Source organism: Crinia signifera, chromosome 3, assembly GCF_055691185.1.
Source record: "Crinia signifera chromosome 3, ASM5569118v1, whole genome shotgun sequence".
Classification (NCBI taxonomy): Eukaryota; Metazoa; Chordata; class Amphibia; order Anura; family Myobatrachidae; genus Crinia; species Crinia signifera.
The window spans coordinates 185,101,701-185,128,674 of NC_139219.1; the positions used below are offsets into that span (position 1 = coordinate 185,101,701).

General features: G+C 42.0%; 1 protein-coding gene across 1 annotated transcript in view; it reads left to right on the forward strand.

Annotated features, from left to right (window-relative positions):
* GABRR2 (gamma-aminobutyric acid type A receptor subunit rho2) overlaps positions 1 to 26,285 on the forward strand; it is a 141,600-nt gene extending 115,315 nt beyond the window's left edge. The window contains exons 4-9 of the mRNA XM_083177068.1: positions 7,188 to 7,411; positions 9,191 to 9,273; positions 13,573 to 13,713; positions 16,550 to 16,702; positions 18,817 to 19,013; positions 24,834 to 26,285. Of these exons, the coding sequence (XP_083033194.1) occupies positions 7,188 to 7,411; positions 9,191 to 9,273; positions 13,573 to 13,713; positions 16,550 to 16,702; positions 18,817 to 19,013; positions 24,834 to 25,145 (1,110 nt within the window). The 3' untranslated portion in view covers positions 25,146 to 26,285. The remainder of the gene's footprint in view (positions 1 to 7,187; positions 7,412 to 9,190; positions 9,274 to 13,572; positions 13,714 to 16,549; positions 16,703 to 18,816; positions 19,014 to 24,833) is intronic.
* The last annotated feature ends 689 nt before the right edge of the window (positions 26,286 to 26,974 follow it).

Here is a 26,974-nt window from a genome sequence, read left to right on the forward strand (position 1 = left end):
CGTCAGCCCCAACACCAGTCACCCAAACCTCCCCACTGCTGGCAGAACTTTCAGAAATTAGGGAGGCTCTCGCATACGTGAAAACGCTTCCAACAAAACAGGACATTCAACAAACCTTCCGACAAGAAATCGCCTCCATTCAACAGGACCTGTCCCAAATCTCACACCGCACAACGGCCGTAGAAGAGCACCAGAGGGAAACGGCTACCTTCTGTAACTCGCTCTTAGAAATTATTTCCACCCAATCTGCTGAGATTCGCTCCCTTCAATCTCACATGATAGACATGGACAACCGAGGGAGAAGAAATAACCTCCGCATACGGGGCCTACCTGAAGATATCACTCAGGAAAGTCTCCCCGATGCCCTTACCAAGATATTCAACGAGATCTTGGGTAGTGACCCTTCAGAAACCATTCTCTTCGACAGAGCTCACCGTGCATTGAGGCCCAGAGGTTCCCCATGGGACCGTCCCCGGGACGTGATCTGTCGCCTCCACTACTACACACAGAAAGAGAATATTGTCCGCAAAATACGCCAGTTAGACGGAATTGATTTTAATGGCTCCATTATCCAAATTTATCAGGACTTGTCCTGGCATACCCTCCAGCAACGGAAAGCCTTGAAACCGCTCACCTCAGAGCTCCGCAAGCGTCAATTGAAATATAAATGGGGCTTCCCCTTCAACCTCCAAGTGACTGCGGCTGGGAAATTACACTCCCTAAACTCCTTCACTGGACTACCATCATTCTGCTCAGCCCTGGGTATCCCCAACCTAGATATTCCCAACTGGGAATTTCATCACACCGACATCTCTCCACTCCGACTACCTACGCGGGATGAGCCATGGCAACAAGTATGCAGTTCCAAAAAGAAAAATAGTCGGGGCTCGCCCTCACCAGACATTAGCCCTACTTGAACGTCTGCAGGAGAGTCTCCAGATAGAACTGCTACTTTACAACACGACATATTCGGGACCGGTGACTATGTTTTCTTATTGTGTTTTTTTTTTTTTTTTTTTCCTATCTGATTTGCACTACCTAACAGTAATGTGTTTAGATTGCTGACTGATTTCATTGACCACTCCAATGCATACCACAGTGGGGTGGGAGCTGAGGACGTGGACCACCCTATCAGGTATTGGCCATATTTGGCGGTTTACGAAAGTGTCACGGTGGGCCAGTCTTTCAGCTCTTAACGTACACTTAAAAACGGGGATTCGACACCCGTAGTTAATTCCTTTACCATCTGTTTGCTTAGTGGTTGATAGAATTTTTTCCTTTTTTTTTTTTTTCTTTTCTTTTCTCACTAAGGAAAATAACGAACCTAATTTTGCCAATATAAGGTTTTTTGCATGTTAATATAAGTTTCTTCCATTACTAAGATGCTTTATTAGGACTGTATTGTTGTCATTCATTACAGGTTTATGTTTTTGATTCTATAATCTAGTGGCGACTCCCTCGCCCCATACCCGCCCTAGGCCTACGTGCCTCCTGGGACGATGGCAGGTCTTACCGCCAATCGCCCCACAGCGGGAGTTTCTTTATTTCTTCTGTTGATGATTATTGTGTTCTGTTATACGCTTCACCTCCCCCCTTCCCCACTCCCCCCTACCCTTCTCCTCCTCCTGTCCTGTCACTCGACCTTAGATACACTCTCAATCCCTGTCACATATGAGTACACCAGGTAAACTTAAGATCATATCGATCAACGCAAAAGGCCTCAATAGCCCAGAAAAAAGATCTAGTCTACTTAGAACGCTCTGGGCCGAGAGAGCAGATATTGCCCTAGTGCAAGAAACCCACTTTAAAATATCCGCTTTAAATCCATCTATCTCTAACAGTCGCTACCCCTCCGCTTACTATTGCAACACACCCAACAGCAAATCCAAGGGAGTAGCGATCTTATTTTCGAAAAACTTGCAACTCTCTGACGTTTCAGTCCACAAAATAGTTCCGGGTAGAATTCTCCTCATTAAATGTAAGATCTTCGGACAACCCTATACTATCATTGCTGTCTACGCCCCTAACCAAGACCAGTACGCCTTCCTACACTCACACATTGCTTCCTTAGACCCTTTCCTAGATGGCTTGGTGGTTATGGGTGGAGATTTTAACTGGATCATGGACCCACTTCTAGATGCGTCCACTGGCTCTCGAAGGTTTGTATCCCGCAAATACCAAAAAGTCCGCAAAATTTTGCACGACCTCCAGCTGGCTGACTCCTGGAGGGTTCTCAACCCCACAGGTAGAGATTATTCTTTTTACTCCCATCCTCACCAGAATTACTCACGACTGGATTATCTTTTTCTCAGTCACAGACACCTCCCCCTGCTTTTGGACGCATCTGTGGGCTCCATTACCTGGTCAGACCATGCTCCAGTTACCATGACTATCACAACACCCCAACACACTCCTGGACAATGGACCTGGAGACTTAAGGAATCTCTATTACAAGACGCATACTGTAAATCTGAAATAGACAAAACGCTTATAGAGTACTTTGGTCTGAACGAAACCCCAGACGTTTCTGCAATAACCATTTGGGAGGCTCACAAATGTGTCATAAGAGGGAAACTAATACAGCTAGGCACTTACATTAAAAAACAAAAGACGGCTAGAATAACCACTCTTTTGAACACTATTCACACACTTGAAACTTTGCATAAAACCAACGCCTCACCATCCACATATGTAGAATTAACTGATGCCCGCTCAAATCTAAACAAACTCCTTGCTGAACGTACGAAACTGGACATCCGCAAGTGTAAGAGTAGGCACTACCAGTGGGGGAACAAACCTGGCCGCCTTTTAGCAAGAGCTATCAAGGCTCAGAGGTCGGCCTCGTTTATAAGCGCAATTAAAAAAGACACAGGTTCTTTGTGTTTTAAAACTCCTGAGATTGCAGCATGCTTCCAAGCTTATTACACATCTCTGTATAATATACATGAACACACTACATCGGCAGAACACTTACAATTAACACTCCAGGCGAAGGAATACTTGTCTTCGGTAGCCTTCCCTACCGTGTCCTCTGAGGACAGAGACCTACTGGATAAACCCTTCTCCCATTCGGAGCTAGATTTGGTCTTATCCACTCTACCCTTAGGCAAAAGTCCGGGTCCAGATGGACTCACGGCCGCATATTATAAAACGTTCCAAAACATTCTAGCCCCTAAACTACTTAACGCTTTTAACAACATCTCCGCGGACTCCCATTTCTCCAAACAATCCTTAGAGGCTCATATAACGATCATACCCAAACCCGGAAAAGACCCGTCGATGTGCTCTAGTTATAGACCCATTTCGCTTCTGAACATTGATGTCAAATTATTTGCAAAACTAATGGCGAGCAGGTTAAACAAACTTCTACCCGCGCTCATACATAGCGACCAGGTGGGGTTCGTTCCCGGCCGCGAAGCTAAGGACAACACCACTAAGGTCCTAAATCTGGTTCACTTAGCCTCCCAGCATCAGATCCCTACCATATTAATTTCCACAGATGCTGAGAAGGCTTTTGACCGAGTCAGCTGGGGTTTCATGCAGTCTGTACTGGAGCACATCGGCCTGGGCCCACAAGCACTCCATAGAATCCTCTCACTATACCATGAACCCACAGCAAGAATACGTACGAACGGTTACCTCTCTGATCCCTTCCCCATTAGCAATGGAACGAGACAGGGGTGCCCCCTTTCCCCGCTTATATTTGTACTCTGCATGGAAGCCTTAGCAAGAGCTATAAGGCTCAACCAAAACATCTCTGGTATACGGGTTGGAGTAAGAGATTATAAACTGGCATTATTTGCCGATGACCTATTAGCGATAGTAACATCCCCAGAGCTCTCACTCCCCCATTTTATAAACGAACTCGATCGCTATAGCTCTATATCCAACTTTAAAATTAACATGACTAAATCCAGTATCCTTAATATCTCATTGCCTTCTAAGACAGTCGCTACACTGAAGGAAACTTACCCCTTCACATGGCAACCCTCTCATATTACCTATTTAGGTATTAAATTACCTAGCGACCTCACCAGACTTTACTCTCTGAACTACCTACCCTTACTCAAATCCCTACGAGCAGATTATAGTAGATGGCACAATAAACAATTGTCCTGGCTGGGTAGAATTGGTATCGTCAAAATGAACTCCCTACCTAAACTGTTATATGTGTTACAGACACTTCCCATTTTGGTCCCAGAAATTTGGTTTTCTACCATCCGATCCCTGACTCAACAATTTATATGGCTCCGCAAAAAGCCAAGAATCAAACGAGAAATCCTGACCAGAAGTACCCAGAGAGGTGGCTTTCAGCTCCCAGACATCAAGAACTATTACCAGGCTATACACCTAAACAGAATATTAGACTGGACTAGAAATAGGAGTAGTAAACAATGGGTGGAACTTGAAGGAGTTTGTGTCCAACTATTTCCTGAGATATTTCCCTGGCTCCCTAAGCTACCGAAACCCCAATCCTCCCACCCCACCATCCCTCCCACATTAGCGGTATGGAAAGTCCAACGGCGCAACCCTGCCATTTCCTCAGAGTTTGGGCCAATGACATCCTTTCTTAACAACCCCGACTTTCAACCAGGCCTGACTATTACTGACTTTTCTAAGTGGGCATTAGAGGGACTTTTTAGAGTGGGGCAGATGACAGCAAGCTCAAACATTCGGCCTTTCTCTGAGATACAGACCAAATGGGGGATCCCTTCTAGAGACTTTTGGAAGTACCTCCAGGTACGCCACTTCATTTTATCAGGCTCCAGGAAAACCCCCGCTTCCCGAGAACTAACTTCTTTTGAAAGACTATGCATAACCACGTGTGATCTTTCCCACACAATCTCACTCCTCTACAAGCTCCTTCAATCCCTAAACAGCAGGGAAATAACCACGACATTCACCAAGGCTTGGGAACGCGATCTTGACCTGACTATTTCAGATAAAGAATGGGAATCAGTCTTTAAGAAGGCCCATGCTAGTTCGGTATGTATTCAAACGAGAGAAACCCAGTACAAGATAATTATGCGGTGGTACAGATACCCGACTATGTTACACGCCATGAACCCATCCATCTCAGCGAGCTGCTGGAGATGTTTGGGATCTACAGGCACCATGTTACATATATGGTGGGACTGCCCCCGGGTCTCAGGCTTCTGGTCTGACGTCATCAAGACTTCGCAAACAATCCTTCACACTACTCTTCCCACCTCCCCGGCATTCTGGCTACTCAATTTATCCCCTACCCCACTTTCTAAATACAAGACCTCACTTCTCCGACACCTGGCCAACGCTGCTAGAGCGGTAATCCCAACACTATGGAGATCCACGACCCCCCCGACACGCCAGACCTGGTTCACAAGAATCGACTATTACATGTCCATGGAGGACATCCTGCTGTCCTCAGTGGATAAACTTGCACGATTCACAGCCACGTGGTTACCCTGGTTAGATTTTAAATCCTCGCAGGAATACAAAGACTACTTTAGTCAATAGTCTCTAAAGCCCCTGCTTTCATATGCCTCAGACAGACTCCTCAAGGAATCTTATCTACGAGACAGGACAAACCCCACCCCCCTCACCCCTCCTCCCTTTATAACCCCCCCCTTTCTTTTCCGTTCTTCTGTGTTACATGGTACTAGTACCTGGATTTCTTTGGATGTTTATCTCGCTGCGACGAGAGAACTTAACACTGTGCTTGAACTACTACAAGAATCCATTGTAACTCTGTTTAAAAACTTCAATAAAAACAGATTAAAAAAAAAAAAAAAAAAAAAAAAGATGGGATGTTGCCCATTGCAACCAATCAGATTCTACTTTTTATTTATTTAGCGCCTTATAGATGATAATAGGTAGAATCTGATTGGTTGCTACGGGCAACCAATAGTCTTCAGTAGAACTCCAACTCCAATTTACCCAAGGGAATCTATGTGGAATATGTTCAAAGAGCTTCCCAATGTAAGTGCAACCATACCAAGCCACTTTATTTAAGGGATAGATGTACTAAAACTTCTCAAAACAAAAAGGAGGCATTTCCCATAGCAAATAATCAGATTCTACATATAATTTTGTAGACTATACTAGATACAATATAGCTAGAATATGACTGGTTCATTTGTGTAATACTTTCTTTTTTTCTTGAAATGCTAACAAATCCCCCAGTTTAAAAATACAGGTTTTATCCCTTATCCAGATATCTGGTATCCAAATTATTCAGAACACCAGTTTTCAGAATATAATTCTTTTGTCAATTACTAAGGGACATCTGTAACTGGCACTACTGGTGACATGCTATGTAACTGTCACTACTGGGGACATGATATTTAACTGCTACTACTGGGGACATCTGTAAATGGCACTACTGGTGACATGCTATGTAACTGGCACTACTGGTGACATGATATGTAACTGGCACTACTGGTGACATGCTATGTAACTGGCACTACTGGTGACATGATATGTAACTGGCACTACCGGTGACATGATATGTAACTGGCACTGCTGGTGACATGCTATGAAACAGGCACTACTGGGGACATGATATTTAACTGCTACTACTGGGGACATCTGTAACTGGCACTACTGGTGACATGCTATGTAACTGGCACCACTGGGGACATGATATATAACTGGCACTACTGGTGACATGATATGTAACTGGCACTATTGGTGACATCTGTAACTGGCACTACTATGTAACTGGCAAAAAAAATTCAGGTTTTGAAACTTTGTTTTATTATGCACAAATAAAATAAATTTGCATGTATATCATGTGTTTAATGTGTTTATACTACAGGTTCTCAAACTCGAAACCCCAGGACCCCACACAGTGCATGTTTTGCAGGTCTCATTTTCACAAGTGAAATAATTAGCTCCACCCGTGGATTTTTTTAAAATTTATCAATAAATAATGAATGCACCTGCCGGGTTACTGGGAAAAAGTGAACTGTGTGGGGTCCAAAGGACTGAGTTTTAGAACCCTGGTTTATACAACATAAGCGCAAGATACAGTACTAATAATAATCCATTATCCAAGATGCTTCTGGTCCCGAGCAAGGGATACTCAACCTGTACTTCTCTTGCCTATATTTTTAAATTTCAGTTACATTTAACTGAATTATCCCATACATCTATCTCATGTATCACAATTGAGAACTTAAGGTATACCTTTTCTTTTCTCTAATCAGGACTTCACTATGACTCTATACTTGAGACACTACTGGAAAGATGAGCGCTTGTCATTTCCTAGCACCACCAATAAGAGTATGACCTTTGATAGTAGACTTGTAAAGAAGATATGGGTACCTGATGTATTTTTTGTGCATTCCAAGAGGTCCTTCATTCACGATACAACAACAGATAACATCATGCTGCGAGTGTATCCCGATGGACATGTTCTATATAGTATGAGGTAACTGCTTTCTTGTACGTGATTTACTATTGTTATTCTGGAACCAAGAGGAAAATAAGCACATACATAGGGGGGTATTCAATGTCATTCGAGCTCCCACAGCCATCTCCAGACGGGGGAGATGGCTGCGGGGCCCTATTCAATGCTGTCTTCCCCGACAGCATTGAACAGGGGTTCTCCGCAGAACGAGCCTGACATCACAAGCTGTCGGGCCAATGTTCCCTCTAAATTTACGAAGGCTGTGTGCGGCTAAAGATTTTGGCTGTGCAACTTTGGAATGAAATTTACATTTTTGTGCGTCACATATATAACTGGAAAATGACGTTCAGCATTTGTGTTAACTTTACTTCAAAATTATATTAAACATTTAAACATTCAAAATAGAGTACACAATTGAGTCCACAACTGCAAAAAGAGACCACTGCTGCTTTGTGCGCTCAGTTGTAATGTCTGTGCGCATGCTCGTCAAGGTGTGTGCGCGCGCACATGCGCACAGCTTAGAGGGAACACTGTGTCGGGCTCGTTCTGCCCGAGAAAAGCCGGAAATAGGCGAGCTCCCGGCCGGAGCTCGTCTATTTCTGCCCTCAACTCGCGGCCACGCCTCTTTCTAGCCGCTCAGTGGCCGGGACATTGAATCTCGACCGCCGAGCTCCAGTTGAACAAAGCGAGAACGGGACAGGGGCACGGACAGCCGTTCCCCTGACATTGAATACCCCCCATAAACTCATGGTAGTTACATGCATTATGCAAAGGTGAGTTTACAGGGGACTATATATACTATGTGGAGGTATATTATTTATTTTTAAGATGCAGATTTACAAAGAACTGCATAGATATATATATATATACTCATAGTGTCACAAAAATATATAGGTAGCTGGTCAATTACCACTGTAGAACATTCTTGCTGGGCTAGTAGCATTAGTAAGCCCTGCCTCCTTAAAGGAAATCACCAGGATTCATGCACATTTGCATAGGCCCTGCTATGCCTACTACCACCTTGATTACCCTGGGAATCCTTACATTAATCCCCCCATTCTGTCCACTTAAATAGGATGTGGGTGGCATGTGAGAGGGGTGCCCACTCTTCCGGGGGGTGCAGTGGTCTGCCTGACAAATCCAACAGGATCCGGGAGAATAGGTAAGTATATTTTAGAAACAAATGGCAGATATTCAGAGCTATAGCCACAGCAGTGGGCACCCAATTAATAATTAAATGTCTTCAAAACATATTCAGCTCATAGATGGAAAGAGACCAGGTTCTGGCACACAGGAATCTGTTAAGGTTTTCAATGAGTAGAAAATCGTAGTGGTCAGATTCCAGGTCAAGTTTTAATACACAGTTATACACAGAAAGGGTTTAGGGGGCAAACAGAAGCAATAGTCAAAGTCCAGTCTAGGCTCAGGTATCCCCGGGGGAAGGTGATCAGCCACATGACTCAGAAAGAGCAGCTTGCTCATGATCAAGCTGTGATTGGTGATCCTTCAGCACTCTTTGTCAGATGGGCACCGCCCTGCTTGCCTCCATGCAGTGATAGATGCTTTGTGCATGGCATTTATATTGTGATCACCGACTCCAACTGCCCCCCTGCGAGACACTGAGACCCGCAGGTGATACAAGGGACAGTGTCTAATTAGCAGGACTGTCTTGCTGTAATCGGGACAGTTGGGAGGTATGCATACTGTAGGTCTTTGTTATTGCAAACAATTGACTAATACATTGTGTAAGGATGCATATTGACATGGTATTAACTTACTTTCCTTTCCATTTCTACAAAGAATCACAGTGACAGCGATGTGCAATATGGACTTCAGTCGATTCCCCCTGGATACACAGACTTGTACCTTGGAGCTTGAGAGCTGTGGGTATTCCTGTGTATTCATTTAAGATCTTGAAATCATTATATATTACCAGACCTCTCAATTTCCATCAGGCAATTTGTCTTTATTTGATTGGTTTGGCAACATTAACACTATAAAAGTTGATGAAGGCCCTAGAAAAAAAAGTTTTTATATTGTTTATAAATGAACACAATTTTGTACTAGACTATTTACCATACAAATTTTCGGTTTAAAGTCTAGAATACCACCAATGTATAATAATATAAAAAAAATTATACAGGTTGAGTATCCCGTATCCGAATATCCGTTATCCGAATTATTCCGAAAACCATACATTCCAGAAAGTAAAAAAAAATATGTACCAGCATAACTGAGGACATGATATATAACTGGCACTATATATGTTCAAGAGAATTATTGCTTGGCATTAAAATTCAGTATCTGATATAGTACACACATTTTGTTTCATGTTTTGAAATATATTTGTGTGTATTTCGTGTGGTTGATGTGTTTATACAACATACGGTAATTACAAGATACTTCAAAATACATCACTGAAATATTAAATTATTCCGAAGTACGCAGTGGCGTAAGTTCATCCCAGGGGCTCGGAGGCAAGATGAATGCTGGTGCCCCCCCCCCCCCCAAAAAAAAAACTCCCGACATATTTTTATACATATACGTATGGGGCTTGGAGGGGCGCTAGCATTCATCTTGCCTGCGAACGCCCTGCGAGAGTATCCAGTGCAGCAGAAGGGAAGGGGAAAGTCGGTGGTAGCAGGCAAGAGCCGGGCGCAGTACATGAAGACGCCACGGCGAGGGGGGGAGAGCCAGCGGGGACCAAACAAGAGCAGGGGAAAGCCAGGCGCACAAATTGTTGACGCCCAGCAAGGGGGGAGCCAGCGGGGTCCTGGCAGAAGGGGAGAGCCAGGTGCACTCTATGGATGCCTGGTGAAGGGGGAGTCCAGCGGTGACCCGGCAGGTGAGAGAGACGCTATATAAAATATGTGTCTCAACCTCGGCTCACTGGCTGCCACTGCAGTGTCTCTTACCCGGCTCCCAGGTCCTGGCTTACTGCTGCATCAGTGATAGGCTCGCTCACCCGCGCTGGCTGTGGGCTGCCTCCCTCCTGGCACCTCGTCGCTTTTGGCTGGCTCTCACTAGCTCAGGCGGATGTCTGGCCCTTCCACGGAGCAGTGAGCAGCCAGCGAGATCACAGGTGACAGGGTGGATCAGGGGAGGGGGGCGCTGCGCGGTGCTGCTTCGTGGCCACTGCATACAATAAGGGGTGGGGGCATCCCCACCGCCACCACCAGCACCACTAAATCAAGGGCTGATCAGCGGAACATTGGGAGGCAATGGAGCCAGTGCCCCCTTTGAGGCTGGCACCCGGCGGCATATGACTCCATTGCCTCCGGGAGTTCCGCCACTGGAAGTACGCAATAATCCATTATCCAAAATTCTCCTGGTCCCGAGTATTTCGGATAAGGGATACTCAACCTGTATAATCATTTGCTATAATCATGTTTGATTGATGTTTGATTTGAAGTAGCAACTTTTATTTTAGGAAACAAGACTTCTTCCTTGCAGGGTGATATTTTTCTGGCTATTATTAGAGAAAGAGAAAGGTGTAATCAACCACTTATATAGAAATTAAAAGTGTTCTACTCCTTAATTAGCCAGGATAGTTTAGCGCAGCTTATTTAACCTACTAATTGGACAGCCCTGAAGCTAGCACGTAGGGACTTATTTTTTGCCTGCCTGAGACGGCCACAATACTACATCATTAATCTGCAACTTTTGGAGAAAAAAAATTGGAAGTAAGGTTAAAAAGCTTGCGCAAAAACCAGTTAAATAGTATAAGACCTCAATATATTAGAAACATTATAAGGAACACCTTACTTTAAAGTGTGGTTTGTACAACTCCATTGCTTCCTAAGAAACTAAACCAATAAATAGAGTCAGCTCAACTGGCTAAGCAAAGATACACTAAGGGGTAAGTGCTAACCATGGACATTAGAGATACTTCCAACTCTCTTGATAACAAAAGGATAGCAATCAGGGGTCCATCTAAATGTCCATTGTTGAATTGTAATTAAATACTGTAAACAGGCATAAAGATATGTGGAAGAGTGCTTATTGTCAGTTACTGGTCACTTTGTGGCCCTCTTTGTTACCACTGTCACTTTATTCAAAGTCAAAGGCAGTCTGGAAAAGGAATATGCAATTTTGTTCAAAACATAATAAAGTTTTAAAATGATATCACACTGTTTTTCCCCAGTGTCTAGTTTCTAGAGAGTTCCTGTTTTTAAGGCAACCTGTGGATCTATAGTGGATGCAGCATGTTTGAAAATGTAACAGTAATGACTTGGTTGGTAGATCTCGAGGACCCTGGTCTAGACAGAGTAGTATAAGAGCTCTAGATAGTGAACTTGGAATGCTAGTGTGCTGCTGTGAGTTCTAATACACTTATTTGAAGTTAATCATTTTATATTTATATTTTAAAGACTATTCTCCCTTTATGTATCGGCCCTGAGTAAAAGCACCCCACCTGAGAACTGTAATTGTAATTAAGAGATTTTGGAAGGAAACTGTAATTGTTCTAATAGTTTTGCAAGAGGAAGGTGGGACCAGTGGAAATCTGCCCAGTGACTTGTGGAGTTCAATGTATCTACCTGACCAGGTGTACTGTGCTTAAAACAGAGATTTTAAGAAGCTTTTCATAATTCCTATGGGGTACATGGAAAAAATATAGGAAGGGAGTAATCGTTGCCTTAAACTTTGTGGCAATTTCTATGGGTGATTAAGAATCTGTACATAAATGTGCAAATGAGGATGTTACTTCTGTCCATTTATTTGAGGATACTCTGAAAGATAAACGGTACTTAACTGGAACCTCCCCCTCCCATTGATTTCTGTACATGTATCATGAACCCATAGTCACAATCACACTGTGAAGAATTATGAGAGTAAAAGTCTGGTAACCATCTATGAAGGTTTTTACTCAATAGCAATGCATTGGGAGAGAAAAACAGGAAGAACAGGAGAGTACTAAAAACCCTCCCTGAATATAAAGCCTGTTCAGTGGAAATAAAGAATTTAATGAATCTTGTCTGTCATCTTATTTGAATATATATATAGTGTGTGTATATATATATATATATATATATATATATATATATATATATAGTTTGCATATAGGCCGGCACTCCCCAAGCTGTATCTGGGTTGACTTGCCATGTGCCCTCCGGAAATTTAAAATGTCTCTAACTGATCCGGTGCTGACTAGCATATGTATCTCTTTCTATCTCTATCTCTCTCTCTCTCTCTCTCTCTCTCTCTATATATATATATATATATATATATATATATATAGAGAGAGAGAGAGAGAAAGAGAGAGAGAGAGAGAGAGAGAGAGAGAGAGAAAGAAAGAGAGAGAGAGAGGTAGATGGCCTGGCACTCCCTCAGCTGGGATTCAGTACCTGGGTGCCTTCTGGAACAAACAGGTAGTCTCGTAGGAAGGAACAGACAGCGGCACTCCAAGGGTTTTCAACAGCGTGTATTAAAGCAAACCAACGTTTCGGGGAATCATTCACCCCTTTGTCAAGGTTTAAGTGCAACAACTTGCACTTAAACCTTGACAAAGGGGTGAATGATACCCCGAAACGTTGGTTTGCTTTAATACACGCTGTTGAAAACCCTTGGAGTGCCGCTGTCTGTTCCTTTCTACGAGACTATATATATATATATATATATATATATATATATATATATATATATATATATATATAAAATAGACTGGATCAGCATCATGATTCATTTTTAATTTTTTAATTGTTATGCTGATATTTTTGTAAAATTTATCTCAAAATGTCCTATTTCAGCTGGGTTATTGTCTGTGACAAATAGGTGTGGCATGTCAGTTAAGTCCTTATGACTCACATTCTTTAAAAATCAGCTTCTCATATTTATACTAAATATCTTCAAGTCTATCTCTGCCCTTTTGCAGCTTATTAAATTTGCTCCTTTTTGTGGAGATTGCAGACATCACCATATCTTTAGATTCCCAGTCTACCAGGACTGAGGTATGAGCAGTTAAACAAACTTGTAAAATAATAAATAATTTCTCATTTCTAAATACAGTACTTTATCCTGAAAGTTTACTGTATCGGGATACATTTCAGGATACAACTTTAGATGAACACATAATAAATTAGTTTTTTCTCGATTTCGAGCAAAGCGGTTGACTAGGGCCTCATTAAACCACTACGAATTTATTTACTATGGTGCATTTACTTATTGCATTTTTTTGAATCTAGATGCCTATACGGATGAAGATCTGATGCTTTACTGGAAAAAAGGAAACGAATCCTTAAAAACAGATGAGAAGATTTCATTATCTCAATTCTTGATTCAGAAATTCCATACTACATCTAGACTTGCCTTCTACAGTAGTACAGGTATTTTTCTTCTGTGGAGCTGCAATGTTTGAGGTTTTCACTTTTGAAATTAATTTCCTTGTCTTAACTATTTCTAACATGATTTTTATAAAGTTTCTGTGAGACTTTCCCCTATATGTAGCAACTTTCTAAAAAAAAAAAAATTCTTACCTTCTGGTTTTCACTGTACATACAATTTTCAGAGTTTGTACACTATTTAATATTGCAATATTCATGAATGCAATAACTTGTGTAAAACTATAGCAAGGAAGCTTCAACCAAATTAATAAAAAATGTTTATTATATCGATGCTACGGGCAAAACAGCACCTAAAGCTGGCCATACACTAATGTCATTTTGCCTCTTTTCATCCGATTCCGAGGTATCGGACGAGAAATCGAAAGAAAAGTGGAAAAATCGCATATGTTTGACAGTAGTCAGGGAAATGAAAGGAAGGATGCTATACTGTAAATATCGGGTAAATACATCTGATAAACTATAAAATTTGCATTATTTTTTGTAGTTAGGATAATTAATGTTTATGCTAAAAATCTGTTTCAAATAAATTCATAATGATTTTTGGTTTATGGTAAAGTGCTAGAATTTTCTCAGTATCTGATATAAAAGTGTGGTATTGCGGCCCGACAGTCGGATTCCAACAGTCAGTACATGTACATTGGAATCCCGACCGCCGGATCTCCGACCCGGGGGCAACCACAAAGAAGCCCCTTGCGGGGTCTCTGCACTTGCCATGCTGCGGGCTTGGTGGCTTGCTGTGCTTACAACAGCTTTTTTTCTCCTTCTATGGGGTTCTGGACCCCAACGAGGCAGAATAGCCTCTGTCAGTCAGGATCCTGACTGTCTGGAATTTAAACTGTCGGGATTCCGATTTCGGTGTAATGATCGTTGGGATCCCGACCTCTGATATACATGTATCCTGGAATATATAAATCATCGGAATCCCGAATTACAGTATCAGGAGGTTTGAGACCCTTTTCCCTACTACTGACGTAATATTTTTAGAGTTTTCTCCATTAAAAGGCGATTTCCTAAGGGTGTATTCAGAGTTGGCACTTGTGACCCTTTACACTCAGAGAGGCAGAATCGAAGATGAAAGGGGCATGCTACAAGTACAGTAAGCATTATTGCAGACTTGGACAGACACAGATGTAACCCCTTGTAAGTGGGTAGATTTATGAGCTGCATAAACATTCATTTCCTCAAGGATGTATTCCTCTGCCCTGGCTAAGCTATGGTTATGGGAATGGACTTAGTGACTAAGGGGTTCCCACTCTTGTAGGCATTACAGCAAAGGATTTTCTTATGTGGACACTGGGGATGTTGTATGGTGGTAAAGTGCAAATACAGTAAGCTGGGTACGAGACCACCCATTCCCAAAGATGTTCTTCCATTTCATTTATCAGGCTTGCACTAACTTAGAGGTACAATGTTTACACTCAGCATATGTATGTGCAGAACTTCATCCCACAGGTGCTACTAAGCAACTCTCCTCATAGGGCTCTATATAACGCTGCCTATTCTCTTTATTGCAAATCTCTGTATAACTGCTCTGAATTTCTTTGTCGTGAGTTGGCATCTTTTTATCTAAGGTGAGAATTTCAGTATCATGCAGTAGCTCTGCACCTTTATATCTAAGCAGGGTTCACAGGGATCGTAGATGTTCCAATCTGTTCTCACTGACAGGAATCACCACAGATCTCACTCTGCTCTTCTATTCTCTGACAGGACTAATAACACAGGGCTACCTCATGCTGCCCCTCTCTTCACAGATCTCACACGGAGCACTGTGTTACTCAGCTTACCTCACAGATATGCCTGCCAGTATCTGTGTTTTGGGGCCTCTACATCAGTAATCATACACTAATCATCATCATCATCATCATCATCATCATCATCACAGATTCTCCAATGCACCAATACAGTATGTACCCATATAATGGAGATATTGTACAGTGATTTGCAGATCATTTTCATCCAAAGATCAGATCTATACATCATGAAGGTGCCCATTTTAATGGTAAAATACTAGTAACGGTCTGCAAAGCATCTGATCAGCATTCTACAGCCCAGGTTGGTCAGTGAGATCCAACATGTTGGTCAATCTGATTTACTGACAATGTTCACTTTTATCCAATAACTTGCTAGTGCAGGTGCTACTAACGCTCTCCAGCTCTGACTGGTCACTTCCGATGGCTGTTTGCTTTCTCCATTGTTTGTGCATATAGTATATGATTTATGGGCTCAGTCTAAAATGGATGAGGGAGAAAACCATACCGCTGTATTTTAGAGTTAACCTATGTTGAAATGAACCTTGTTAGGTTTATCTGGATGTAAGTATGCCTGACATAGACCTGACACATAAACTACAGAGGTGGAAACAATGACTTATGACTTAAGGCCTTTAATACCCTATTTTTAGGGTATTACTCAATCCGTCAGCCTAGCGTGTACCCAGCTTAAGCCTGCAAGCAGGTAGGACATGCTGCAGGTGTAGGTTATGGTAAGGTTGTGGGGTCTGCAGGGGGGGGGGGGGATAGGGGTATGGCTTAGTAGAGGTATGTCCGGAAGTTGACCGCTGGGCCACCAGGGATGATGTGTTCACATTCTAACATGCCAACATTTCATCACTGTCTATATGATGAATGTCTACATCGTCAACGTTGACATTCTCATCTCGACTGAATGCCAACATCATTATCATCATCCCTTTTGTGAATCATTGTTCAATTTGTGATTTGCCTTTTTTTTTATTTAATAGTATTTTCCTAGCCATGGCTCACAGAAATGCAAAGCTATTTTTCTCTATTTGGCAATGTCTACTCTTCTTCTCGTACAGGTTGGTACAATCGCCTCTACATTAACTTCACACTGAGACGTCACATCTTCTTCTTTCTCCTGCAAACGTATTTCCCTGCGACTCTGATGGTCATGCTTTCCTGGGTCTCTTTCTGGATAGACCGTAGAGCCGTCCCAGCCAGAGTCTCCTTGGGTAAGGCAGCACAAGCTATGTGTGCAACCACAGATAGAATCCAATCTTACTTGGCCTGATTCTTCTATACAGTACAATAAAAAGTAAAGTACAGCTCATTTAAACCCTTTTATGCAGGAGAACAAAGTTAATTTAAACTCTTGTTATGTAGAGAAGAAACACAATAAAAACTGTGACATAGAATACTTTTATTTTATTTTATTGTACCAAACTTTGCAAGGAATGAAAATGTGTATGCAGATTTATTTATTGTAATAATACTATTTGTAATAATAATGTCAAGCTTCAAAAAGTGATCAAATGGAGTGATAAATAGCCAGCCAATCAGCCAGTGGCGTAACTATAAAAAGATCCCGCCCCCCCTAAAATAAAGCCTGTAACACCTCCCCCCCCCAACCCTGGCTTACCCTGCTGCTTGCCGCGGCAGCCGGGTCTGTCTGTGGACTGTTGTGGTTTTCAGACATAATTTTAGCTGGGCAGCGCAGCTAATGGATGATATATATTCAGATATATTTGCTTTTCTTAAATGAAAAGAGATACATATGTGTGTGGAATTGTGATCACACACAAATGCTTTTATTAAAGAGAGTGCCGCACAGCTGAATAAATTCTATTTAATTTATTAATTTGTTACTTAATTACTATTCAATTTAATTTATATTAAAAAAAACATATAACAATTAAATTTATACACAGACAATGTTTAAAATAAATACAATACGATGTAATGACTGGAAAAACACTAATGTAATGACTGGAAACACAATCCTCAAATCAAATTCACATTCAAACCATTCCCAATAAAGGGAGAAAAGTGTCCTGTGCTTTAATTAATAGGGCTGAGATAACTTTCGGTACCTACAGTACTTATGTTATCTTTAAATAGGTATCCAGGTAAGGTTCAGATCCTTTATACTTTGGTGGCAGATTTATATCCACTTTATAAATGCTTTAGTCGGCTGACAGATATCCATATAAATGGTGATTCGGGCTAGGGAAGGTGCCCTGTTTGAAGGAGAAGTCCAGAGTAACCAGAGACTGGTTCTCTTGGACGGCTCAAGCTCACCTGTGCGGCTGCTGCCGCTTGATGTTGCGCTGCCAGATGACATTGTAGGCAGGGAGCGAGCCGTCCGTCTCCTTCTCAAAGCCACCGTTCAAGTGGACTTGCCTAGAGGATGGATATTAGGACACAGCAATTGCCGCACAGTGTTTTTTTTTCATGCCTGTATTTTGCCTACTGTAGATCATATTGTTCCTTTCCTCTCCTATGCCACTTCTTCAGACACAATGATAAGCACAGGCCTGCATTTATGCGTTATACAGTCATTGGGTCGACACATATAAGGTCGACATGCATTGGGTTGACCACTGAAGGTTGACATTACTTAGGTTGACACATGAAATAGATCGACATGCCTTGGGTTGACATGGATGAAAGGTCGAAACGAACATTAGGTCGACAGTCAAAAAGTCAACTTGGGTTCTTCACTTTTTTATTGAGCCGACAGGAGGTATTTCATGCCCAACCATCAAATAGGGTGTGGAGAGAGAGAATAGAATTGTGCCTGAAGCTTGGCGAGTGCAGCGGTACACCAATATGGTCTCCATGTCCACCGTGTGGACATTCGGGACAAAAAAAACTTGTAAAGCTCATGTCAACCTTTTGACTGTTGACTTAGCCATTTTTGACTTAATACTTGCGTTGACCTTCCAGCCATGTTGACATTAGGCATGTCGACATATTCAATGTGTCCACCTAAGCCATGTCGACCTTCAGTGGTCGACTCTATATGCGTTGACCCAATGACCATATACCGCACAAGTGCAGGCCTGTGCATGCCAACATACTATTGGTTGACGCAATGACCCAAACCCCATCTGTGCTTATGTGTGCATCCGCTTTGTGCAGAGCGTTATTTTTCTCTTACATACTCTGCACAAGCCCCAGTATCGTAGTAATGTCCAAATGAAGATTCTGCATTCTCCAGACCAAATCAGCAGTATACGTTTAGCTCTATAAACAATGGATAACAATAGGTTAATAGTATGAAAAAGGACCTATTCTTTTCTACTTATAAGCCATAAATCAGCACCAGCATTGCTTTCTTCTACAGGTATAACCACGGTCCTGACGATGTCGACCATTATTACCGGAGTAAACGCCTCCATGCCACGAGTGTCCTACATCAAAGCTGTGGATATTTACCTGTGGGTCAGTTTTGTGTTTGTCTTTCTATCGGTGCTGGAATATGCAGCTGTAAATTACCTGACCACAGTGCAAGAAAGGAAGGAAAGGAAGCTACGGGATAAGGTGAGACCAGCAGCAGAAACATCGATCTTACAGCACCAGTAACATCACAGCACCTGTTGTAGTCTATCATCACAATATTAAGTGGCAACCATTATTTACCCAGAGTTCAGTTAATTTCCCTAAACTCATAGTAAATAGATTTTGAGAGAACAGCTAATTATGGAAAAATGAACACATTTACAGTCAACAAAAATAAAATGAAATTGTTAGATAGACCTGATTGAATTTTTTATTACTTGACGATGAGAACAACATGATACTGGATGCCAAAATGCTGCCAGTGTTTTAGTATAACAGTGGAATTGGTACTTGGAGAATGGACTTAATAAAATAAAATGCAGCAAATTGAAGTCTTGTAATTACAATTTGACTGCTCATGAAAAGGCTGATGGAGGCTCACAGCTTGGGCAGAATTGGGCAGCCAACTCTTAGCCAGGTGTTGTCAGCCTGGAAATATAACAAAGGGGTGCCACCCTTTCTTTTTCATTTGTATCTATGTTGTGACAGCAGTTGCCAGGTTCTCTAGGGTCTGGATGATAGAGTAGGACTTGTAGTGCAATGCGGTCCTCTGATGTTGGGCTGCAAGCTTAAATGCAGTGATCAATTTATGAACCAACACTCATTATCTATTTCTTATTTGTGTATAAAGGTTGAGTGAGTTTATTTTTGTGAGTGTCAAATATATATATATATATTCCAGGTTCCAGAAGTAAAATCAGTTCTCATCCACCTTCTGTGATGATCCAGAAACATTGAATTATATTGGGGGGAGCATTTAGCAAATTATAATCATTCAGCAATGGTGAGAAGAAAATGTCTGTCTCCTTTCAAGCAGTAGAGCTGCTAAACATGCTCATTGCTCCCTATCTGATTGCTTAGGGGCAGATTGAATTAGCGGTCAGGTTCCTTAGGAACCTTGCATGCCAGTCTAATGGGACTTGTCTGGGGAGGATATCCTTGCTCGTTATTGCTCTCTTCTCATGTACTGTAGGTGTGAGCTATAATTCGAAAGCTTTTCCTTCCATAATGACCTTAATATTTGAATGTAAACAATTATATCATGAATATTATATAATTATTTTAGGTGGTATTAAATTTACCTGTTATTTAATTATCTGCTTTTCTGGATGTAGCTAATCTAGAGTACACAGAGTCTATGAAAGTAGAAGCTTGGTATTCCTTTTATAATGGAACAAAATTAGTGCCTAAAAGGTTTATATTTTTTTATCAGTTGGGCAGATGTACAGTATTAAGCCTGGTAAAGTGATAAAGTAGTGATAACGCACCAGCCAATCAACTCCTATCTGTCATTTTGAAACACAACTGATTGGCTGGGGCATTACATTATCACCTTCCACTTTATCATCGCTTCATCATCACATTACCAGGTATAATATATCTGCCCCAGTGTGCCGAACAAAGGTAAACAAGCACATCGGCCATAAAATAGCTGAAAATATCGATGTATAATTCATCATGACCCTGAAATAAGGTAACAATTTGTATTTTGCTTTGCTGTTCATTATTATGGAAATTCGTTAATTTTTTAATGATTCAAGTCCTCTTTTTTGGCTTTATGCTATCGGCTATGTTTGTGCTTAAGTGCAATGACCTGTATGAAGACATTTCTAGTTTAAAAACTCATAATAAGGTTGCAATTAATCAAAATCTGCCTTTTGTCACACACATCATGTACAGTTGGCTGAAATTGGATTTAATATAATCATCATTAATATTTGCTTACTTAAAATGTTTACTTCATAAGCGGCAAATATACAGCTCCTTAATAGGTTCTACCCGGGGTGATTTCAGGTTATTCTCTAAGCCAGTGGTGGCCAACCTGTGGCTCTTGAGCCTCATGCGGCTCTCCCCCTTGTAAAGTGCGGCTCCTGCTCCCACTGCTGCCCACCGTCTGTCCCAGTCCCCCCTGCTGCCGGTTCCCTGAATCCCTTCTCCTTCTGAGGGGAGGAGATCGTGCATCTCTCCTACCCCTTACTGTGCATCCTTGTGACTGGGCCGTCCGCCAATCAGAGCTTGTGGGCCAGCAGCCAATCAGGAGCCGGCCAGCGAGCTTCGATTGGTGGGCGGCCCAGTCACAGGGAAGTGAGGGGGAAGGAGACGCGCGGTGTGCTGTGCTCTCCTCCCATCGGTGACATGACAGGAGGACTGCAGGGGGACACCAGACTGTCCTCTCCTCGCCTGGCAGCAGCAGCAACAACGGTGAGTGCTGCTGCTGGGAAATTTTCACTGTGGGGGCATACCAGCTTTTTGGCACTGTGGGGGCATACCCGGTACCGTGTGGTGCATACCTGGCATCGTGGGGGGCATATGTGTATCTGGCACTATTGGAGGCATATTTGTATCACACCCACCCAAGGGGTCAAAATAGACTACACCCCTTTTTTTTGGCGCATGCGCCTTCGGCACGCGCATGATGTTGGCTCTTTAGCTTGACTACCGATATTTTTCTGCTCTTTACCTCTGACCGGTTGGCCACCCCTGCTCTAAGCGATCTCACTAGCCAATGAAATTGTATACTTACTAGTGTGGTTATGGAAACCACAATCACGGCCTTTATTTTGATAGTATTGCTTTAGAAAAAAATAATAAATAAACTAATAAATAATAAATAAACTAATAAAAGTCTAAAGTTCCATAATCAACACAGTAACCAAGATTATCTAAAGCACTTACACTCTGACTGGATCGACAAAAAATATTACAGGTGTGGCACTATGACAGGGTAGGTGGGGTGTGAGTGCACTCTCAGTACAGAGAGTGACAGAACAGAGAGGATAGTGAACCGGGGGAGTGGAAGAGAAACGGAGATACAGTGGTGAAAGTAGAGTGTAACAATGGTGGCAGAGGCTTAATTAGTTTAGTGATATCACTCAGGTACATGAAAGGGAGGTATAATAATGGGTAAGAGAAAAATATATTGCTTACCTCCAGCACACTGAATGAAGTCAGTAACCAGAACCTATTGCTATATCTACACGCCCCAAAAAATCAGCATAAGCCAGAAAGAAAGCCCAGAGCAGCACCCCTGTGAAAACAAATATAGTCTTAATAAATGTGATAGGAAGCCAGAGCTATATACAAAAAGGTGATACAAACTAATGGATGGTATTAAAAATAAAAAAAAGTCAGTACGAGCAGATTAATAATTATTAGAAGAATAGGCACCGGACAAGGGTAATAAGAAATAAGGGAGCAGGACAGCAATGTTATGTGTTGTATGTTAAGGTGGATACAAAGGGGTATATAAGAAAGGATAAGATGTGGAAATCCTGTAAAATACATAACACGTAGACCAAAGGGCCACTTGGCCAATAAGAAAGAGGAGACACACGGTCATGGGACCCAGTACAAAATATAGGAAAATAAGAACATATCAGCTGTAAAAAAAATTTAAGTGTGACAGCAACACCTTGTAACAGAATGTAATACCTTGTTTTTAGAAAGTATGAAAATGCTTTGGATTTATAAGAAAAAAATAAAGAAAATTTCAATTAAGATGTGGAAATCCTGACTGTTATATATCCCAAATGTTAAGCAAGCCGTAACACCATTGTACATGTTTTATGTGGATGTTTTAATTGTAATTTTTGTACTGAAAACAATAAAAAGTAAAAAATAAAAAGTAGTGTTAGTGAAGAGATTAGTGGGTGTTAGATAGATTGTAATAGTGTGCTACCACAGAGCATCCAGCCACACAAATCCAGGGACACCGCACCCCACACCCATGCTACCCCAATCTGGGTCTATAATTAACGAGCAAGGAGCCACATGATAATGGTTCCTTACTTCTTCTTCTTCCAGGAAATGGGTGAAAGGGGGAGGCAGTGGCAGTGGGTGATGTCAGAGAATGGATAACAGGGGAAAGAAATGGGTGATACCAGGGAATCGGTGACAGGGGGAGACTGTGGGTGACGGGAGGTAATGGGCAAAATAGAGGCTTATGGGCAAAGGCAGTGGGTAACAGCGAGAGGGTGAGGAGAGATGATAATGGTGAGATAGTGACACAAGGGAGAGGCCCAGAGAGAAGCAGTGGGTGATGATTCACTTGAACCATAAATCAAAGAATACAGTAAGACAATAGTAGATCATTTCAAAGCAGATCAGAAAGGACAATCATATTCACAAACAAAATAAAATGAACAAAAGCGTCTCCAGAGGGATAATCACAAGCTAAAGTTACATAAAATAATATTTTTAAAGAGAAAGAATATTGTTCCTACCCTGCAGCCTTTATGGGAGCTCCCCCAATGCTGGTATTAAAAGTTACCTCTACAAATCAAAATAAAATAGGAGTAAATCTTGCTATCTGTCAAGTTAAATACTAATAACTGTATCGTAAACGTTTACTTATTGGAGCCTTAATTTCAGATGTTAGGATGTTAATGTAAAGCCAGCCATACATCTACTGATTGATTGTCAGATCTGGCTGGTTGGAACAAAATCCTGGTAATGGATGAGAGCAAATGACAGTTGACCATTTGCTTTGAAATGCTGCAAACTGCCAAAAACTGTCATTCAAATATTACCAGGTTAAAGACTCTTCTGTCTTAGAGATTCTTCAGCAATAACCTCCACTACCCAATTAATTCTAATGAGATAAAAGCTTGGCCCTGAATAATAATAGACATGATTCCATGTCTAGATTATGACCTTACGAGCTTCTACACCAACAGCCATTAATAGTTGTGTACCTCCAGGGGTAAGAAGGAATAATGACAAAGATAGCCCATTTTAGTGTGATTGAGAGAAGTCACAGTAGCATGGAATTTATTTAGATTTAGTCAGAATGTCATGTAGCCACACATCAAATCCCATGCAAAAACATTTGACACAGACAATGGGGTTGAACACTGGGTACTGTATGTCAAAGTCTTGAAATGTAATAAAGGACAGTGTGACTGAATAAAAAGGAACTCGTAAGTTCATGAATAATGTAAAGGAATTGGCAATGAGGGAACTGGGGCAGTCAGGAGATGTCAGGCTTCAAAGAGGGCAGCTACAAGTGAAAGTACCTACAATAAATAATTAATAGCCAGAAATAGCTCCTATTTTAAAAGTTTGAAAGGATGCAGCCTCCCGTTGAGTTTCCTGCAGAAAGACCAATTAAGGCCACCCACATTCCAGGATACCACTAGGGTGGCCAATCCCGGGATCGGGATCGGCGGGATCTTGGGATTTGGCCCCCAAAACGCCGGGATTTCAATCCCGGGATTGGAGTTTCCAATCCCGGGATTTCGGGATTAGACTGCGCATGCGCGCAGTCTAATGCCGGGCAGCATCTGAGCATCGCTCAGACGCTGCCCGACTTCTCCCGGCAGCACTGTGTGCAGCGTGACCTCTCAGCGTGAGATGAGGTCACGCTGCGCAGGCAGAGGTCGCGCCCGGCATTGTAATGCCGCGCCGCCCACCCGCCCAGCCAGCGTGCCCACCCGCCCAGCCAGCGTGCCCACCCGCCCAGCACAAGCGTCCACCCAGCCAGCCTGCGCGCCCACCCGCTCACCCAGCCAGCATGCCAGCGGCATGGACGTCCAGTCCCCCCACCAGGCAACCATCAAATGGAAGAAATTACATTGTAATTACTGGGGCAGTAATTGTGGGGCAGTATTTTTATTAGGAAAGTCAATCCCGGGATCCCGGGAATCCCGGGATTGAGCATTTTTCAATCCCGAATCCCGGGATTGAAAAAATGCCCCGGGATTGGCTTCCCTAGATACCACCTTAAACTGTTCAGGGGACTCTAATTTCTAGTTTCATTGCGGTATTGTTAATTTATTTTGTTTTGTTTTTTTATATATATAGTATCCCTGCACATGTGGAATTTCTCACACAAAAACTATGATGCTGGATGGAATTTATGGTGACCCTGACTCTAATAGTTTGGCTGGATACACCAAAAGTCAAATTGTAACGGAAGATGTGGAGAAACCGGACAAGATGGTGGTGCATTTGGCCTTAAGTCCAAATTCTAGTGCCTCCAAGAAGAAAGTACGGAAAGGCCATGTTGGCTTACTTATAATGCAAAATACTCATGCAATTGACACATATTCAAGGATGATATTCCCAGGATCATTTATATTTTTTAATTTGATATACTGGTCTGTGTTTTGCTAGAGTTCCTTATGGTCAGCTCTAGTTATCTTTAAGAAATTTTCACCATGTGAATAATGGAAAAGTGAGTTTGGGATATAGAGTAATTGCCTTTGCCATTGAGTAACAAATGTCTCCACAAAATGTAATAGATCAAACCCAGAGAAAAACTTACTATGTGTCCCACTTAATTGTGTGTGCACTTAATTTAGAAAAGCCTATGCACTACTGAGTACTCCATTAAGATATCATTTTGGATACTCATATCATTATACTTATAACTTTTTCACAATCATCACTGCCTGGTTAACTAAAGGGGTGCACGCACGGTGTAGCCGTTTTTGGCTACACACACATTTGATTTTGACTGTGGGCTTTATTCTTTAAGGATCAGTCCCCAGTGTATTCGCACCGGGGACCAATGGTGCTGCTCTGCGCTTGCATATAGGCGAATATACGCATGTGCAGTGCCGCTGTACGAACGCCATTGGCGACTACAACAGTCGCTAAGACGTTCGTACAGAGGGGGGTGGAAGGGGCTGGCACATTGGGACGCCCAGTGTTTCCTGGGCATGCCCCAAAAATGGTGCGTGCGCCCAGAAAAATGCTGGGTGTCTCCATGCAAACGCAGGCAGGTCGAAGCCTGTGCAGGGCGGGCAGCTAATGTCACTTGACGTCAGCACCCTCAACATTCTCAGACATTTCTGAGCCACATAGAAGTCAGTTTAGACCGACTTTTAATTGCGAACAGGGGAAAAAATAATTTCATGGCCGGCCGATAACGATGTCACGAGGAAACTAGAGTTTCCTCTGATTTACTCTGATTTCAAAGCAGGATCTTATTGGCTATCCCAAATCACATGACAGTTGTTGACAGTTGATAGCCAATAAGATCCTGCTTTGAAATCAGAGTAAATCAAAGTCTGCACATCTCTAGAGGAAACATGGTGCAATTTTAACTAGCTGGACAATTTGTACTACTGTATATAGTCAAATTGTATGTCAGATCACACTGTGTGTACAGGGCTTCAATTCCTTTTTTCAATTTGTAATTTTCAACACTAATATAGTAAAATGTTTCAGGGGTGGTGGCTGTTTTATCATTGCGCAAATAGAGTACTTCATTGTATTAATTATTATTTTTTTTTTTTAATAACATTTTTATTGAGCAATTGTGAATTAAATAACATACATCACAGTCCTGCTGTTATTTTCATTTGACAATATAGAATATTTCACAAATCGCTAATTTTTTGGTTTTATCAGTATTATAAAATATTATAAAATAAAGAAGAAACCAGCAAGTTGAGTTCCTTAAGGGATACATATATAAAAATTGTACACATGGAACACGTAAATATAGGAAAGGGCCTATATAGCATTGTATTCCTTCCCAGATCGAAACATATAAAACCAATTTTCTATGAAACTACCCCCCAAACAACCACCCCCCCCTCTTCCCCCCCTCCCCTCTCCCCCCCCTGCAGAAATGTTCCAGCGTGCTTCATGTCAATGACCTAAGTAGATACCATGAGGTACCCTCAAACAATTTATAAATCTGTGTTTTCGCGGTAGGATCCAACGAGTCAATATATACTCCCCATTTCCTATGAAATCGCTTCACCCCATTCTCTATGTCTGGCAATGTGGCACGTCTGTCAAAGTGAAGTAGATTATTCAGCTCTGCCTTTACTGCTGCCAACATCGGTGCCGAGGGGGACGTCCAGGACCTCAACACTATCTTTTTAGCTACTGTGACTATCACCGTTAGGAATGGGTTCAATATTTTCTTTCTTTTCTCTAGATTCCAATTGGAAAAGTTTGCTATCAACATAGCTAAGGGATCTTTAACC